General features: G+C 36.2%; 3 protein-coding genes across 3 annotated transcripts; 1 reads left to right on the top strand and 2 right to left on the bottom strand.

The window, feature by feature from the left end:
- Positions 1-1533: 1533 nt before the first annotated feature.
- On the bottom strand, positions 1534-5111 carry LOC144629126 (trace amine-associated receptor 9-like). Its single transcript, XM_078487322.1, has 2 exons — positions 4824-5111; positions 1534-2700 (listed from the first exon to the last, which is right to left on the bottom strand). Exon 2 carries the CDS (start codon positions 2534-2536, stop codon positions 1610-1612), a length of 927 nt encoding a protein of 308 aa, XP_078343448.1. The 5' UTR covers positions 2537-2700; positions 4824-5111; the 3' UTR covers positions 1534-1609.
- A 3804-nt stretch (positions 5112-8915) lies between these two features.
- On the bottom strand, positions 8916-10355 carry LOC144667448 (adenosine receptor A3-like). The gene has a single exon (XM_078528865.1). The coding sequence runs from the start codon at positions 9938-9940 to the stop codon at positions 9014-9016; it is 927 nt and encodes a 308-aa protein (XP_078384991.1). The 5' UTR covers positions 9941-10355; the 3' UTR covers positions 8916-9013.
- A 3767-nt stretch (positions 10356-14122) lies between these two features.
- LOC144629125 (adenosine receptor A3-like) lies at positions 14123-17609 on the top strand. Its single transcript, XM_078487321.1, has 2 exons — positions 14123-14194; positions 15964-17609. The coding sequence occupies exon 2, from the start codon at positions 16121-16123 to the stop codon at positions 17048-17050; it is 930 nt and encodes a 309-aa protein (XP_078343447.1). The 5' UTR covers positions 14123-14194; positions 15964-16120; the 3' UTR covers positions 17051-17609.
- Positions 17610-19487: the final 1878 nt, after the last annotated feature.

The raw sequence follows: 19487 nt of genomic DNA, 5'->3' as shown, positions 1-19487 counted from the left end.
GTTTGATTTACGTCTAAAAAAAGTAGAGTTCTTGAGTAACACAAGTGCATTAAAAAGAGCGTTAATTATGGGTTAGAGACTGTTGTGAGTGTTTTGTTGACAAATACACGCACGCGCTGGCCGCACAATGAACGAGAAATTTTCAATACTGCACGAGGCGTAGCCGAGTGCAGTATTGAAAATTTTGAGTTCATTGTGAGGCCAGCAAACTTCAAACAACAAACTTAATGTTTAAAAATAAGAAATGTAGTAGTACATAATTACACGGGATTACATCAATAATATAAATATCACAAATTAGCCGTACAGAAATAAAGCTTAAAATGGTTCATAAAATCGTTCATCAGCTGTGGTCGTTCATAAATACAGTCAGCGAGAAGCTTGTTCAATGCAAGTCGATGGCTTTCACAATCAAGCAACTACAAGCAAGTCAATCGCACACAAAAATGTATTTATTGAGCTGCAGTTTACCTTTGAACATGAAAGCGCTTCAAGTTGTTATCCTCTTCGATTTTGTTTGGTATTGGATCGTTGATAATTTGAGGAATATACTTTTCTTCCACTTCTACAAGCTTTGAAGCTGAAGACACCTTCAATAATGCACGATTTTCGTGCATTATTGTCAATACTGCACTGTCTGAGTTTGCTGACGACAGGTAAAGCAAAATCACGTGATCTATTTTAACCAATTGCGCGCGTGGATTTTGGACAGTGAACGAAGACTGTATATTAATCGTTCACAAAACACAAGCTTAAGCTGCGTTCACATTTAACCCGAAACATGTTAAGAATAAACATGTTTCAACGAAACATGTTTCACCTAAACATGCTTGTTATTGCATTGTTCATATTAGGTGTCAGTTTCAAACACGTTTCATGCCTGGTGTGTAATTTATGCGGTTTCACGGTTCTTGCATAAATCTTTACACTTTAACCGTAAAAATATAGCTCGAAATTACAATAAAGTTTCCATTAAATCTTTGTTTTTCTGTCTATTTTCAAGCCCTTCGATGAAGCAGGGCTTTCAAACGTTTACAAGAAGACAGTATTGTCAGAATTTGCGCTATCATTCGGTAAAAGAAGATTTTTATTTTGTGAAGTTTGTTTTTGCATTGCAATGCTGCAATGCTGCCCGCTTGTAGCCACCGTCGTAAACTTTCGTGCGATATTCTGCCGAATATTCTGCTTTCTATCCATCACCAATAATTCATATTGTACCGCTTTATTAGCCCATATTTTAAATAAACATTTGATCATATAGAAGGCCCAAATTTGAAGCTTTTGGGCACTCGCCTCCTCACCAAACGCCCGCCATTTTTAAACATGATTAGTCTGATCATGATTAAAACTACCTCGTTAGGTAGTTTCAATCATGATCAGACTAATCATGTTTCAATCATGATTCGCGCAATAAACTGCCTGATGTGAACACTTTTCACAACGAAACATGTTTCATTCGTGATCAGACTAATCATGTTTCGGCCTAATGTGAACGCAGCTTAGACACACAGTTCCACCAATCGCATGCGGTTTTAATATTCTTGCCGTTCATTCTGTCATCCGGTAAACTTGCTGTTGGAATTTGTTACATTTTAAATTGACGCTATAACTACCCTGATAAGTAAAACCACTTTGTGATTGTTTCTTTCACTGCTTTTCTAACTCCTCTAATTTTCCAACAGTAAAGAATCGGGTTAAGCGACGAATTAAACGTAAGAAGAGATAATGTTAGCTCCCAAACTAGCGCAAGAGTCGGTGGATATATCTCATACATGACACCTGCTACAATTGTTGCAATACCAAATGGTAGATAACAGACTACTAATGTCATTTGCACCCATAGAGCACTGGACACTGTCTTCTTGTATCGTTCTATGTGCAGTGGAGTTCTCTCTTCGTTCAGTTGTCCTTGGTGAACATGGTCCTGCACTTGAAATTGGTGATGGCGGAGCGTAATGAAGATTTTCGTGTAACAGACGGTTGAGGTTGCAATGCACAAAAATAGTCCTATGCAGATGACAGATATAGTAATAAGGTCGTCGTAAAGGTATGTCATTGCAGCGGCACTGCTAAAAAGCCAAGACAGAATTACAATGATTCGTACTCGCTTCAAAGTTACCACTTGTCTGTACCTAAGTCCTAGCATCAGGGCCAGAAGTCTGTCCACACTTATTGCAGTCAAAGTTGACAAAGAAACTCCACAAAAAATAACAGCAAACACTTTAGAAATGGTGTCAAGGTAGTAACAACGATAAGAGTCTTCTGAGGACATCAAATAGGCAATGTAGACAGGCTGTAATATGAGGCCAACACAAAGATCAGTGCTCGCAAGGCAAAGAAACAGAAGTCTCGATGACACATGAAGGGACGTCACTTTTGGAAGAGCGACAATGATCAGAACATTCCCCAAAAATGCAGTGATGGATATAAGAATATTCAATGTTAACAGAAATATGTTTAGATGTATTCTGTAAAGGCCCGAGCAAAAGAACGCTTGAGTAGATGTGTGGTTTCCATCTTCAGTAAACTCCGCCATTTTTGTCTTGAATCAGTAAATGATGTAGGTTTCCAGGGATCAGTCAGCGAACAAAAGTCATCCAGCCTTTAAAAGCTTATGAAAGGTCAGGAGAAGACATGTATCTTCTATTGGTCCGGCCAGTGGTATAAAACGTCTCAACTTTTACCCGAGCTCGTAGTCCCCTATTTGAAATAAAATCACCAACAAAATTACAGTGTAAGTGGGTAAAACAACCTTCTTATATTCCCGGCCATTTTGTTTTGTTTATTTTTTTTTGGTTTTCTACTAGTCAACGTTTCCAATATCCTCCAATGTTCAGCTCCCAATTTCCAAGTCCTCTGGATGCATATTGTTCAGGAAAATACGAAGAGGCTGGCATCAGGCGAGAAATTACCTATATGCATTAATCAAGCGTTCAGAGATCACGACATCCAGAAAAGTGATCATATACATTATTTTTTATTGGCAGCACAAAAATGTAATACTATTTTGACGAATGAAATCATTAAATACATATTTACCGAGCATAATGAAGGAAAGACACTTTGAATCTAGTAATAAATATATTTAAATTTCTGGTCCATTCAAAAAGCATATATCATAAACAATGCCTAAATGCCCGTGACCGGAAATTAAAAACTAAAATGTAATACTATTTTGACGAATGAAATCATTAAATACATAGTTACCGAGCATAATGAAGGTTAGAGACTTTGAGTCTAGTAATAAATATAATTTAATTTCTGGTCCATTCAAAAAGCATATATCATAAACAATGCCTAAATGCCCGTGACCGGAAATTAAAAACTAAAATGTAATACTATTTTGACGAATGAAATCATTAAATACATATTTACCGAGCATAATGAAGGTTAGAGACTTTGAGTCTAGTAATAAATATAATTTAATTTCTGGTCCATTCAAAAAGCATATATCATAAACAATGCCTAAATGCCCGTGACCGGAAATTAAAAACTAAAATGTAATACTATTTTGACGAATGAAATCATTAAATACATATTTACCGAGCATAATGAAGGTTAGAGACTTTGAGTCTAGTAATAAATATAATTTAATTTCTGGTCCATTCAAAAAGCATATATCATAAACAATGCCTAAATGCCCGTGACCGGAAATTAAAAACTAAAATGTAATACTATTTTGACGAATGAAATCATTAAATACATATTTACCGAGCATAATGAAGGTAAGACACTTTGAGTCTAGTAATAAATATATTTAAATTTCTGGTCCATTCAAAAAGCATATATCATTAACAATGCCTAAAAAATAAGGTCACATTTAGCAGCTTTTTTCTGGAAACAGCTGAGACCGGAAATTAAAGATTTTCATCGGCGGCATAGTTACATCAATCAAGTTCAATTCGGCATCAAATTGTAGAAATATTACATGGTCCTTTTTGGTGAAATTAAAATTAAGTATTATTTACACAGGAGTAGGAGTTTATTTAACATATATTTTCTCAGGATTATGAACGATATACACTTTTAATCTAATTGGAATTTTTTATATGTGGTCCATGCAACAAATTATACCTATTCGATCCAAACTATTAATGTCATTTAGCGTGATTTAAAACAAACAGCTCTGACCGGAAAATACTCGCTTTTTTCAGTATGTCGAACTCGAAATTGAAGATTTGCATTTATTTGTTAAAAAAAATCAGAATAATCAATCGCTTTAGAGTCGATTCGTGGAAACAAAAGTTAATAGTGAGATACAAAAAACACGCTTTACGGAGTTATATTGTGTAATAAAATATTTCTGTTTTTACCTTGTCCATTTTCTTTGAGAAAAAATCGAAATGTACTTATGTGCATGCGATTGATCACTATGCCCTTTCTTTACGCAATACTACTGACTTAAGATATTTTGCTTGATCATGACAAGACATTTGAATTTCTCACATGAAGATCTTTCTGCAGTCAAACATTTTTGCCAATGAGGTAACAGGGGTAGGAATTGCCCTCGCATACTTGTACTCATTATTGTTTTTTATTTGCTAAATGTGAAAATCACTGTATATTTTTCACGAGAATCGAACATTTCGAGGAACAAATTTGCTAGCAGCAAATCAATTGGAAGAGTTGATTTTACGAGCAACTCCCATTTCTTGCGTGTTACAACGCAGCTCAATGGAAATAACCCCCCCTAAACAAACCTACTTTTCTTATTTTAAATGGTAGTACGCTGCTCTCCGTAATAATAAACTAAAAGGTTTTGATAGCAGCTAATTGATTTAGTAATTAATTTCACTGATTACAAAGTTAATATTCTCACTCACCTCTCTGCTTTAGTACTCAGGGTTTGTCTTATTTTCTTTTTAAGATCAGTAAAGAACGACTTGCTTTGTCGAACCAACACCGGTGATACAGCAATAGTCGACGGTTTGAATTCTCTTTAAATGCGTGTCGAACGAGACAAACATCTGTAATCAATAGAACTCATTTGGAACGTCTATATTCTTTCGCAATGCTAATTGTTTTGATCAGTTGCGTGAGAGATGACTCATGCTTCCCGATCGTGGGAAAAAAGGTTCTAGAGACAGCATAAGATGACCTAAAAAGACTGATCTCATATCTTTTTGTTTACACTCTAAGCTAAATTATTCAAAATATTTAATATTCATGCCCCCTCTCTTCGCAACAAACAGCGAATAACAAAGAGTACGATCAGTTATTTAACGGTTAAGGTCTTTTTGATATTCAGAATAATCAAGGTCCAGATAAGCGTTATCACCCAAAACGCACAGGCTGGGATGACTTTTAGAAACCTAGCCTGATCAATATCAAGCCTCGACACCGTAGGTGAACAATCGAGGTTATTAATTCCCAGCACGCATTTACTACTCGGCTAACAGGTGATTACGTAATCTGATGCTAGAAGATTATTTGTTTTGTTGTTGCATGTGCTGATTTCAATAACTAGTTCTAAGAACGCAGCCAATGAAAAAAGGCGATATCCAGAATTATACAGAACCTTACCAATAGCTTCAAATTGATCACAAATACTTGGCCTTATTTTTTAAAATCCTTATATTTTTCAAGGTTCTTCTCATTTTCTGTCTTGATTTTTCGTGCTTTAATACTCTCATCTCTTTTCTCTGTTTTGTGGTGGCTGCCACATGTGAATTTTTAATTATTTTTTTTTTCTGTATTGAATTTGCACAACAGCCATGTGAATTTTTGTAGGTCATTTCGCGCTCTCAACGATATGAAGAGAAACTAGAGGCCTTTGAAAAAAACAGGGGCCTTCTTTACTTAGTACTTTTCTTTTTACCCTAGTTTGCATGGCGTTTTCTTTCTTTCTTTCTTTCTTTCTTTCTTTCTTTCTTTCTTTCTTTCTTTCTTTCTTTCTTTCAAGAGGCTCGGGTTTGATTCAAGCTTTGCAAGCAAAGAGCGAGCATTTTTTAAAGTTGATGAGATAGGTAACATGAAGTCATAAGAATGGTTACAGCTTGTCACCTCGTCAAACATTAACATGACGAGTTTATGTGTATGTTTTCAGTATTTTAAATCCGCGTGTTTAATACCAAACTCAAAAAAATCATTCCCATCACTTATCGCCATATATTTCTTTTATGTTTGTAGCAAATTTATATGTAATATAAATGCCAATTTACATGTAATATAAATTAAAGTTAATGTGACAACCATGAAAGGAGTTCAGAGAAGTCATAAGATCACTCTATTCAAATACGCAGATCTGTCACGCAATATGCTGCAAGACTATCACTCTTGCGTTACATTCAAAGGTCAAACTCACTTCTGAGTGTGATGCGCTATTCGGGCTGGCCAATCACATCGCCCCTTTTCTATTATGTCAATCAAGGCCATGCGGTTTTATCTAGACTTGAGTAGTTTTACTTCAAATTCTCTGAGCTCCCTAAAAGAGTTTTCACAATAATTCCCACCCACCCAGCCCCCTTTGGTTCTCTTTTAGCTTAGTATTTGTAAAAATGTAGGCAATGTTTTAGTTCTACGCACATATCTGGCTATGTTAAGGGTGTTTATTATATTACTATTATTATTTTTAAACGTTAGCCATAGCTGATGGACTAAAGAAGCAAGCCCGCATTTATAGACATTATTCTAATAATTATTATTTCCATTTTGTATGCTTACTTACGTTTAGAGCTGATGGACTTAAGCAGCATGCCTGCTTACAGAAACATTGTTTTTATATTGTTATCATTTTGTATGCTAGCTCAGGCTTAGAGCTGTTGGACTTGAGCAATGTGTCTGCTTTTGAGATATTGATATACATGTAACCGTTAGCTTTAGTGTCGAGCTGGCATGTATCAACTCGACCATTCTGTTATTCGATTACTGTCTCTTCCGAACTTCTTCAATAGCTTTAGACCATCTTAACTAAGCATTGTCTTTTCTTATAGTTAATAAACCACGGGAGGGGATGAAGTGCTCTGTACCATTCGCCCTTTTGCCCCATAGCCTCACAGGGTCAGCTTTCCCCTTATAGTGGGGCCCCGCAGTGTTGCTGTTGTTGGTTGTTGTGATTGTTCCCAAGGGTCCTAGAGATTAGGACCCCAGTTTCTTGGGAACCAGGGCATGTGGTTGTGGTTGTTCCCAAGGGTCCTAGAGATTAGGACCCCAGTTTCTTGGGAACGTTCCCAAGGGTCCTAGAGATTAGGACCCCAGTTTCTTGGGAACCAGGGCATGTGGTTGTGTTTGTTCCCAAGGGTCCTAGAGATTAGGACCCCAGTTTCTTGGGAACTAGGGCTTCCTGAAAGGAAGGAGAGGATTCCAGTCTCTCGTTGCCAACCAACTAACCTGTGATACATGTACCCTGCATGATTTCTATTGATGATTCTGATTGGCAACTCGAGCACTTCATCCCTTACCCCTTTTCTCCCACTGAACTTGTTGTCTTGTTTTGACTTCATGGGTTGGGAACATTAAAGCAAATTTATATGTAATATAAATGCCAATTTACATGTAATATAAATTAAAGTTAATGTGACAACCATGAAAGGAGTTCAGAGAAGTCATAAGATCACTCTATTCAAATACGCAGATCTGTCACGCAATATGCTGCAAGACTATCACTCTTGCGTTACATTCAAAGGTCAAACTCACTTCTGAGTGTGATGCGCTATTCGGGCTGGCCAATCACATCGCCCCTTTTCTATTATGTCAATCAAGGCCATGCGGTTTTATCTAGACTTGAGTAGTTTTACTTCAAATTCTCTGAGCTCCCTAAAAGAGTTTTCACAATAATTCCCACCCACCCAGCCCCCTTTGGTTCTCTTTTAGCTTAGTATTTGTAAAAATGTAGGCAATGTTTTAGTTCTACGCACATATCTGGCTATGTTAAGGGTGTTTATTATATTACTATTATTATTTTTAAACGTTAGCCATAGCTGATGGACTAAAGAAGCAAGCCCGCATTTATAGACATTATTCTAATAATTATTATTTCCATTTTGTATGCTTACTTACGTTTAGAGCTGATGGACTTAAGCAGCATGCCTGCTTACAGAAACATTGTTTTTATATTGTTATCATTTTGTATGCTAGCTCAGGCTTAGAGCTGTTGGACTTGAGCAATGTGTCTGCTTTTGAGATATTGATATACATGTAACCGTTAGCTTTAGTGTCGAGCTGGCATGTATCAACTCGACCATTCTGTTATTCGATTACTGTCTCTTCCGAACTTCTTCAATAGCTTTAGACCATCTTAACTAAGCATTGTCTTTTCTTATAGTTAATAAACCACGGGAGGGGATGAAGTGCTCTGTACCATTCGCCCTTTTGCCCCATAGCCTCACAGGGTCAGCTTTCCCCTTATAGTGGGGCCCCGCAGTGTTGCTGTTGTTGGTTGTTGTGATTGTTCCCAAGGGTCCTAGAGATTAGGACCCCAGTTTCTTGGGAACCAGGGCATGTGGTTGTGGTTGTTCCCAAGGGTCCTAGAGATTAGGACCCCAGTTTCTTGGGAACGTTCCCAAGGGTCCTAGAGATTAGGACCCCAGTTTCTTGGGAACCAGGGCATGTGGTTGTGTTTGTTCCCAAGGGTCCTAGAGATTAGGACCCCAGTTTCTTGGGAACTAGGGCTTCCTGAAAGGAAGGAGAGGATTCCAGTCTCTCGTTGCCAACCAACTAACCTGTGATACATGTACCCTGCATGATTTCTATTGATGATTCTGATTGGCAACTCGAGCACTTCATCCCTTACCCCTTTTCTCCCACTGAACTTGTTGTCTTGTTTTGACTTCATGGGTTGGGAACATTAACGGAAGAATTTGGTTTCAGATCAAGAGAGCGCACCATCTTGATTTAATATTGCTTTCTGTACAGATATCCCAATGCGATCATCGAAAATTTATTACATAAACCGTTATCAACCTGTTATTTTTAGAACAAGAAATTGAAATATTAAATAGTGTTGCTTTGTTGTTTCATTTTTTTTTAATAAGAACATATCTTTTGTTACATGCAGTTTAAGTTGACGCTAAAACTAATCACATAAACAAAAACAATTTCTTATTGTTTCTTTCACTGCTTGTCTTACTCCCTTGATTTTCCAGCAGTAAAGAATCGGGTTAAGCGACGAATTAAACGTAAGAAGAGATAATGTCAGTTCCCAAACTAGGGCAAGAGGCATCGTGACGTCATCGGTGACTCCAATTACAATTGTTGCTATACCAAATGGAAGATAACAGAATACTAATGTCATTTGCACCCACAGTGCACTGTTCACGGTCTTCTTGTATCGCGCAATATTCAGTGGAGTTCCTGCCTCGTTCGTTTGTCCTTGGTGAACATTGTCCTGTACTTGTAATTGGTGTTGACGGAGCGTAAGGAAGATTTCCGTGTAACAGATGGTTGAGGTAACTATGCACACCAACAGTCCTGTGCAGATGATAACAACAGTTATAAAATAGTTGTAGAGGTACGTCATTGCAGAAGCACTACTAGAAAGCCAAAACAAAATTACAAAGACCCAAACTCGCCTTAAAGTTACCACTTGTCTGTATCTCAGCCCTAACATCAGTGCAAGAAGTCTATCCACACTTATGGCAGTCAACGTTAACAATGAAACTCCACATAAAATTACAGCAAGGACTTTAGAAATGGTTTCCACATAGTAACAACGTTTGGAGTATTCTGAGGACATCAAATATGTGATGTAGAGAGGCTGTAGAATTAGACCAACGCAAAAATCGGTGCTCGCAAGGCAACGAAACAAAAGCCTCGATGACACATGAAGGGACGTTACTTTTGGAAGAGCAACAATGATCAGCAGGTTCCCCAGAAATGCAGTGATGGATATGAGAATGTTTAATGTTGAAATAAATATGTTTATATGTAGTCCAGTATACTCCGCCGAGCAAAAGAACTCTTTGGCAGACGTGTGGTTCTCGTTGTCAGTAAAATTGGCCATTTTGTTTTGATTTAGTAAGTGATGCACGTTTCATCGATGGGTGAACAGAAATCATCCAAGTTCTCAAAGCTCTGGATCGATCACGAACTGTCACCAGAAGAAACGTATCCTGTATTGTTCCACAAGCGGTGAAAACCGTTTCAAGTTTTATCAGAGCTTGCACTCACCTATCAGATAGAATCACCGATAAAATTACAGTTTAACTGCGTAGAAATGAATTTAATAACAACCCACCAATATTCCATTCATTGGGTTTTTCTTTTCTATGTAGTCAGCTTATCCAAAGTCCTCTAGATCTATTGGTCAGTAACATTCCAAATGGTTAGCTACAGGAATGAATACAACCCATAAACATTAACCCAGATTCGACACAGCAATCAAAATATCTAAAACATGAAACCATTACGTGATCTTTTTGACGATAGTAAGTAAGTTTAACTGCGTAGTTACGATTTAATACGTAAGTTTGTGTCATGTTCCAATTAGCGAACACAAATTACAATTTTCAATTAGATTAAAGGTGTAAGTCTTTCACAATCCTGAGTAAATATACGTCAAATAATCTCGTACACCTTCGTAAATAAGTTTAAATTTTAATTTTATTGAAATAATCATGTATCTACAGTTTTGATGTCGAATTAAACTTTATGGCTTTTCGTTTTAATGACTATTATTTGTTGACTTGCCGCTAATGCCGGAAAGTGTTTTCTTTTCCGGTGACTGTTGTTTCAACAAAAAAAAAAAATTGAAATGCGAGATTAATTGTTAGGCAATATTAGATATAATAAGATTCAAGGTGTCTATCATAAGACGTTCTAAGTAATTATTAATTCACCTCGAGCGTTTTCGACAAATAGAGTTGGCAGGAATATAAACGCTATTAATTCTTGTAGCGACACGAAAGGAAAATTTTCCGAACTTTTTCCATACAACAAAACCTGAAACATTCTTCATGTTTAGAAAAAGAAAGAAATAATTTTGGGTGGATTGTTGGAAAAATAATCCGGAATATAATAAGAAACACGGTTCACGGAACAATATGTAATGGGAAATTTTAGATATCACGTTTTCCGATTATTGACATAGAAACAAAATAGCTTTTCGCAAGCCCCTTCGATTCCTTCCGAAAAAACTACTGACATAAAAAATCTTACTCGAACTTTGTAAGACATTTGGATATCTTACATTATGGTCTTTCTTTAGCTGGACATTTTGCCAAAAGTCAGGAACACTGAACTTCATTTTCTTAACGTGTTTTATTTGCCGAACGTGAGCATTTTAATACTATAATTCCTTTATGCGAATCAAATAAGCCAATTGAAACACTTTTTTGCAGCAAGTTGCTTTTCTTGTTTTCTGAAAGATGGTGACGGCTGTTAAATAGGCGATTTTTGTTTCGTTTCAATAACCGCAGTGAAAATAAAAACCTCCTTTCCAAACCTTTTGTTCTCTCCTTTGAATGCTAGCACGCGATCATTTCAGCTCTTATTAACAACCCAAAAGGTCGTAATAGTTGTTAATTTCACGAATCACAAAAAATTACTCTCCCTCACCTTTCTGGTTAATTCTCAGAGTTTTAGTTCTCTTTTTAAGACTTTTAGAAGACGGCTTGCTGTGTTGAGTCAAACGCCTACAATACACCAACAAAGGATTCACTCTTCTCTTAAGTTCTGCGAGACGTTCGGCTGTAATCAATATAAACAAGAAAGGTTTATAGCCTCTGTTAAAGCACATTGTAATTGATCAGCTGCGTAAAGAGCTGATAGGTCTTGTGCTCTTAGAGCACAAAAGGAGAAAATGACTAAGGTGCACGCCATCTCGTATTTTACACTTGCAACTACGTTTATTGAGAATTTACTTTCATTCCTTCTCTCAGCGCGATTAAACAGTCAATAATAAAGGCCCAGTAATACGGGCAACGTTTTTAAACTTGTCTCGCAACATTGTTATATTGCAACGTTGAATAGGGTTAAATGTGAACACGAAGTAAGGAAGTAAAGAAGACCCCTATTTTGAAAGGTTGGGACACACTGGGCGACAAGTCGCTCCGTGTGTAGTGCTTCAAAACAATTCGCTGCAACAAGGCGCTCGTTCGGTGCACACGCAGCGAATTTGGAAGAGTGGAAATGTAAACTAGTTTTTCAATCTAATATGGCGAAAATACATGACACTCTCGCATTGGTTAATTTATATTTTGTCGCAGCGACTTGTCGCAGAGGTATGCACACGCTGCGACAACGCTGCTTTTGCTCATTTTGTCGCTGCAATCACTCGCACGAATTTTTTGGGCGACAAGTCGCAGCGACAAAATCCTATTGCAACGACAAAACATGTGACAAAGATTGTCGCAAAAATGCTCTTATATGTCACACCAGGCGACATGTTGCAGCGACTTGTCGCATAGTGTGTCCCGACCTTTACATCGCCGAGAGCGCGCAACTAAGTTGTAAACTGGCCTACAAAAATTCACATGGCTGTTCGGTACATTCAACGGAGAAAAACAAAATCCATTATAAAATTAGTTGTGGCAGCAATCGTAAAATAGAAAAGATAGTTAAGAGCATTAAAGCGCGATAAATCAAGGGAACAAAATGAGAAGAAATAAAATTGATAAAAAAAGATATAAAATTGTCCTATATCCGGCGCATTGCAGGACTCAATATGATAGGACTAGTAGTATTGTTAAGTTTTTTTTTTTTATATATATATATATATATACACACAGTATAGATTTTGTATGTAGTGTAGGTATTGTTAGTGTTATTTGTTTGTTTGTATAATAGACTTTATAAATCTATGGCGCAATTCGACAACACCTTTAGGTCTATTAGTAAGGACTGTTAGTAAACGAACGTAAACGAATTTATATAGCCAATATAATCCTCATGGACTCAATATGATAGGACTAGTAGTATTGTTAAGTTTTTATATATATATATATATATATATATATATATATATATATATATACACACAGTATAGATTTTGTATGTAGTGTAGGTATTGTTAGTGTTATTTGTTTGTTTGTTTGTTTTTTTTTTTCCTTTAATGTTTGTAACGTGAGTTTCTGCAAATAAAAAAAAAAAAAAAAAAAATGAGAAGAAGCCGGAGAAGCATAATGATTTCGTCTCTAAAACTACGAACCAGTATCGGTGATCAATTTAAAGTTATTGGTAAGGTTCTGGATAATTCTGGATATCGCCTTTTTCCATTGAATTGGCTACGTCCGTAGAACTGATTATGGAAATCAGCACACGCAACAACAAACCAAATAATCTTCAAGCATCAGATTACTTAATCACCTGTTAGCCAAGTAGTGAATGCGTGCCGTGAATGTATAACCTTAAAACTTCCCGCGCAGTGTCTAGGCGCGAGTCATTAGATTTTTAAAATGGTGAATATTAAAATAACTACCATGATTCTACTTTTGTGATATCATACTTATCACTGTAAGCTGGATTTCGAAAAGTCATATCAGCCTTCGATTCGGGTTGATAACGCTTAACTAGACCATGAATGTTCTAAATATCACAAAAACCTTATCCAATGATCGTTAAATAACTGATCTTACTCTTTTGTTATTCGCTGTGTTTTCGCGAGAAAAGAAGGAACAGAAGGTAATTCTAAAAAAAATAAAAAAAAACAATATTAATTAACGTGCTAACAAAAAAAATATGACGTCAGTCTTTTTTTTTTTTTTGTCCTCTTACGCTGCCTCTGGAACTTTCTCTCGAACTGGAAGCGTGATTCATCTCAGCCACTCAGCTCCTCTCGCAATTTTTCAAAAATAATTTACGTTAAGGGGGGAGACCCTATCTACAAAATGGTTGGATGGCTTCAAACCGTCATATCTTGGGCTCCATCCTGGGTTTAGTTTTTGGTCATGTTTGTTCTATTGGAGATTTCCTTCATTTTCGGTAGTCATGACCATATTTGGCAATATACACAGCTTAATTTTTTCTCTGTTAAAATGAACACTTTAGAAGCAAAAATGTAGAAATTTGCGTTACTTTAAAAATAACTATGATGTCATAAAGTTTTTGTCACGTCATAAATTTATAAATAATAAAAATTTCAACAAATCAAATCAATATTAAATACAGGTATTCGTTTTGTTCGTCACGTATGCGCATTTAAAGAAGATTTAAACTGTTTTTGCTGTATCACCGGTGTTTGGTTCGACATAGCAAGTCTTTTTTTAATTGATATTAAAACTGAAAAATCGAAAAGAAACTCTGAGAACTTAACAAAAAGGTGAGTGAGAATATTAACTTTCTAAGCCGTGAAAATAATTACTAAATTAATTTACTGCTATCAAAGCCTTTTTAAGTTGTTATTACAGAGTGTGTACTTTAACATTCAAAAGAAGCCGGGAAGAGTTTTGAATAGGGAATCTCATCTCTCGTCCTGTAAGTAAAAAGAGTCAAAATTTTCCCAGTAAGCAAAGGTCATTAGCTTCCAGAAAGCGGGAAATGGGAGTCGCTCGTAAGATCAACTGTACCAAGTGGTTTGCTACTCGCAAAACTTTTTTTTGCAAAATGTTCGATTCTGGCAAATGATTTACAGATATTCTCAGGCTCGACTAATAAAAAAAAAAAACAGCAATGGATGTGCAAGAACCAATTCTCACCCCTATCAAATGTGACTTAAGGATCTTATTGAACGCGATAGAAAGAACATGAAGATCAGTGTTTCAAGATTGGCGAAAATGTTTGACTAAAGCAAAGTTGTCAATTGCGAGAAATCCAAGTGTCTAAAAATGGTCGAGTAAAATTTCTTGAATCAATAGTATTGCGCAAAGAAGCGGCATTATGATTAACCGATTCTCGTAAGTATATTTTGTTTCTCTGTCATCTATTATATCTAAAATATTCTATTACAATAGCTCTGTAAACAGTTTCTCCTATTTTTTGATTTTTGCTTTTATTGTAAAGAATTCGTTTAAAACTGATTGATTATCCGAAAGCTGAAAAAAATGTTTGAAATTATGTTGTTAGAAAAGTTTGGCAAATGTCTTTTTTAATTTAAGTCAAAAGAGCGAGTTAAAATTCGGCTAGCGTTGTTCCGAGAAAACGTTCTAAATGAAATTAATACTTAGGATTTAGTGTGTATGCTTTGTCGCATGGACCACATATTAAAATGTTCAATTAGATTGTATATCGTACATAATCCTGAGTAAATATACGCTGAATAAACTCGTTCTGCTGTGTAAATAATACGAAATTTTAATTTTGCCTAAAGAACCTTGCGCCTACAGTTAATTAATACAGAATTTAACTTTATTGCTTTTTGTTTTAATGACTATATAGTTCTCTTTGTTTCCGGTCAGCGCTGTTTCAAGAAATTACACTGCAAATAAGAGTTTAATTTTAAGACAGCATCGATAATAATTTTTATTTCAAGCTTTCTGTATGGACCGAAAATTCAAATATGTAATCAGTGTCAAAGTTTTTGGGTAAATATGTTATAAATGATCAATCTAATTCGTCAAAATAATATTTTAATTGCGTGTCGCAAATAGATCACGTAATTATTTTATTTCTTTTTTGCATATCTCGATCTCTGAAAGCTTGCTTAATGCATGTAGGTATTAAAGTTCTTGCCTGTAGCCAGTCTTTCTTTTTGCATTTCAAGCCTGGTTTTCACTAGCGATGCAAGCACAAGCGCAAGCATAACAACTCGTATTTCACCATGAAAACGGCCTCGACGCAAGTATAAGCACAAGTGCGAGGGTAATTCTTTCCTTTTCTGTATGTCTTTGGTGCTTGCGCTTGTACTTGCGTCGAGGCCGTTTTCATGGTGAAATACGAGTTGTTACGCTGCGCTTGTGCTTGCGTCGCTAGTGAAAACCAGGCTTTACCGAACAATAAAGATCTGGAAGACTTTAAAGTCGGAAATTAAAGGATATTGGAAACGCTGAATAGGAGAAACCAAGCAACACACAGAATGGAAAATCAGTAGGTTGTTGTGTTTATATTTACCTTGTAACTTTGTTGGTGATTTCATTCTATTATTAATTATAGGTGACTGCAAGCTCAGGTAAAAGTTGAGACGTTATCTAACGCTGACTGGACCAATAGACCTTTCCTGATCGATCTTAAGCTTTAAAAAGTTGGAAGACTTTTGTTCGCTAACTGATCCCCGGCGGAAATCCACATCATTTACTAAATCAAGACGAAAATGGCCGAGTCCATTGACGATGGAAACTACACGTCCACTCAAGAGTTTTTTTGCTCGGGGCTAAACAGAATGGATCTGAACATTTTTATTTCAACATTAAATATCCTCATATCCATCACTGCATTTTTGGGGAATGTTTTGATCATTGTCGCTCTTCCTAAAGTGACGTCCCTTCATGTGTCATCGAGGCTTCTGTTTCGTTGCCTTGCGAGCACCGATCTTTGCGTTGGCTTTATATTACAGCCTGTCTACATTGCGTATTTGATGTCATTTGATGAAGATTCTTACCGCTGTTACTATCTTGACACCATTTCAAAAGTTCTTGCTATAATTTTTTGTGGAGTTTCTTTGTTTATTTTGACTGCAATAAGTGTGGACAGACTCCTGGCTTTAATGTTAGGACTAAGATACAGACACCTAGTAACTTTAAAGCGAGTGCGAATCGTTGTAATTCTCTTTTGGCTTTTTAGCAGTGCTTCTGCAATGACATACCTTTACGACGACCTTATTACTATATCTGTCATCTGCATAGGACTATTTTTGTGCATATTAACCTCAACCATCTGTTACACGAAAATTTTTGTTACGCTCCACCTTCACCAATTTCAAGTGCAGGACCATGTTAATCAAGGACAACCTCACGAAGAAAGAACTGCATTGAATATAGCACGATACAAGAAGACAGTTTCCACTGCACTATGGGTGCAAATGACATTAGTAGTATGTTATTTACCATTTGGTATTGCAACAATTGTAGCAGGTGTCATGCGTGAGATATATCCACCAACTCTTGCGCTAGTTTGGGAACTCACATTATCTCTTCTTACTCTTAATTCGTCGCTTAACCCGATTCTTTACTGTTGGAAAATCAGAGGAGTCAGAAAAGCAGTGAAAGAAACAATCACAAAGTGGTTTTGCTTGTCAGGGTAGTTGTAGCGTCAATTTAAACTGTAACAAATACCTACAGCAAGTCAACCGGATTAGAGAATGAACGGCAAGCATATTAAAACGGCATGCGATTGGTGGAACTGCGTGTCTTAGCTTGTGTTTTGTGAACGATTAACGCTCTTTTTAATGCACTTGTGTTACTTTAGTACTCTATATTTTTGTAGACGTAAATCAAACAAACTCTAATTAAACTTGGAAGCGCAAGACTCCATCTCTTCAAATTCTGTTTTTAACGCACTGTAGATATATCGTCATTTCTGCGTGGATCAATTCAACATTTTCTGGAACAGTTTACATATACATAAACACTAATTATTCAAGTCAACTTCGCTTAATTTTGTTTTCCTTTAACGAGTATTAAATTTGACCGAGACGAGTTTTAGCGAGCACTAAATTTAGCGACTTTTGTTCAACTCAATAAAATCCCTACAATTAGAAGCCGCTAACAATAGCACCTTAAGGCAATTAATTAAATAACTACTGTGCTATTTTTTCTACGTTTTTAGCGTGTAGGGATGGATAGAAAGCAACTTTGAATAAACTTGAGAGTGAAAAAGATAAGAAATGGTTTCAATTTCATGTTGTTCTTTTAACTTTCTGGAAGCCTGAGGCACCTCGGCTATTGTCAACTTGCTACTAGTCATAATGCAGCTTCCAGGGAAAAAAAATAATTGCATGCCAGTGCCCCCGCCACGAAGCTGCGGATGTGTCTTCTCAAAACCTTAGTGGCTGGTTGACATTGCTTTTGAAGAGCGACGAACGAACATGCCCTGACTACAAACTTTAGGTTACTTTTGCTTTTCTACTTTCTGTGAATAAAATAGTTATTAATGGCCAATTCCCTCTATGAGAAACGCCTGCAGGAAATCATGGGAATAGTATTCATCGTTGTCAAGTCTCGCGCATGATTTGATGAATAAAACTACCATGACACCCTGTAGGTGCGTGTCATAAAGGGAACCGGCCATTACCTTAATTTATATCGATTTTGGTCACACAAAGTCGCAAAAGTACTTCGACTCTGATTATTTGCTCATTCAGCTACGGGCTGCTGCTCGGCTGCGTAAATCATGGCAGGAAGTGATGTTATGTAACATAACATAACATAATTTATTTCCTCGACTTCCTTTTTTACAAGTTAAAATTACAAGCCTTTTATGTGCCATGGATGTAAACAAAATAATATTTCATTCCTCATTTACGATAAACTTATAGTTTAATTGCATTTCTTTTTGCTCTGTAAATTACTATTTTTGTAGAATTAAACTTGCAAATTTCTTCAAAAAAAAAAACAAAACAAACAACAAGAGCAATGCCTGTGGACCCCAAAACAGTAGTAACTGCTCTACTAGAGGACCGGTAGAATTACAAGCTCATAAACGCTGCTACATTATTGGTGGTGATCATCAGCCCGTTCCTAATATACATATTTTTTGGTATTTCTTATTATGTAAAATAAATTATATATTATATCATTTTTTAAAATTTAACTTTTTACATCTTCTATTTTTAACTTTCACTTTTTAACCATTTTTATCATATTTGTTATTAATTTTATGGAGGGCCCCACTGAAAACCACCTTTTTGTGACGTGGGCTCCCTGCTAAAATATCTTTATTATTATTATTATTATTATTATTATTATTATTATTATTATTATTATTATTATTAAAATATAAGAAAAAGAATTAGACAAATTTAAAAGGTTACAAACGTGGTGTGAATTATACATGATATATATACTTGTTCCTTCAAAACAGGCTTCTTCCAATTTAAAAGTAATTAATGTGAGTCGCTTCCTATAGCTTACATCAGTTGAAGCTTGGTGGGATTGAAGTCCAAAAGTGGCATGAATGTCAAAAAAAGAGTGGCAAGTGGCATGAATGTCAACATGTCACAAAAGTCTGTAAATGTTTTGAACATGAAAGCAACTGCAACTTCCTTCGAGATATTTAGCTTAAGTAACACCAAAGCTGTCTGATCGTGTCCTTTACTGCTTGTCTAATTCCCTTGATTTTCCAGGAGTAAATAAAGGAATTCACAGATGAGTTTAACTTAACCCTATTCAGACCGGGCTTTTTTGGACCTTCTCAGACCGGGGGGGAGGGGGGGGGCTTCGGAAGCCCCCCCTATGTAACTTCCAGAATATTTAAGCAATCACCATGAAACTTATAGGATGTATTGTACGTCTGAAACTCTTTCTTTTGGTATACTTCACGTGGGATGGTGACGTCACATCACGTGACAATTACATCATGATGTCAAAAGAGCCGTCATCTTGGATCCGCCATCTTGGATTTCAAAATTTTTCCAAAATGTCAGAAAACCACCCCAAATCACTGTAAAGTACTCAAAATGAATAAAAATGTGCTTTAAACTCGTCAAAATGTAAAAATAATTCCATTTAAGTTGATTTTTT

The sequence above is a fragment of the Oculina patagonica genome, chromosome 10 (genome assembly GCF_052425735.1).
Source record: "Oculina patagonica isolate OP01 chromosome 10, crgOcupat, whole genome shotgun sequence".
NCBI classification, from domain to species: Eukaryota; Metazoa; Cnidaria; class Anthozoa; order Scleractinia; family Oculinidae; genus Oculina; species Oculina patagonica.
Note: the sequence above shows the minus strand (reverse complement) of the source record. Positions and strands in the feature narration are given on the sequence as shown.

What these genes read in the sequence shown, in the direction of transcription:
- LOC144629126 (XM_078487322.1), bottom strand. Translation starts at nt 2,536, where the DNA reads ATGGCGGAGTTTACTGAAGATGGAAACCACACATCTACTCAAGCGTTC.
- LOC144629125 (XM_078487321.1), top strand. Translation starts at nt 16,121, where the DNA reads ATGGCCGAGTCCATTGACGATGGAAACTACACGTCCACTCAAGAGTTT.
- LOC144667448 (XM_078528865.1), bottom strand. Translation starts at nt 9,940, where the DNA reads ATGGCCAATTTTACTGACAACGAGAACCACACGTCTGCCAAAGAGTTC.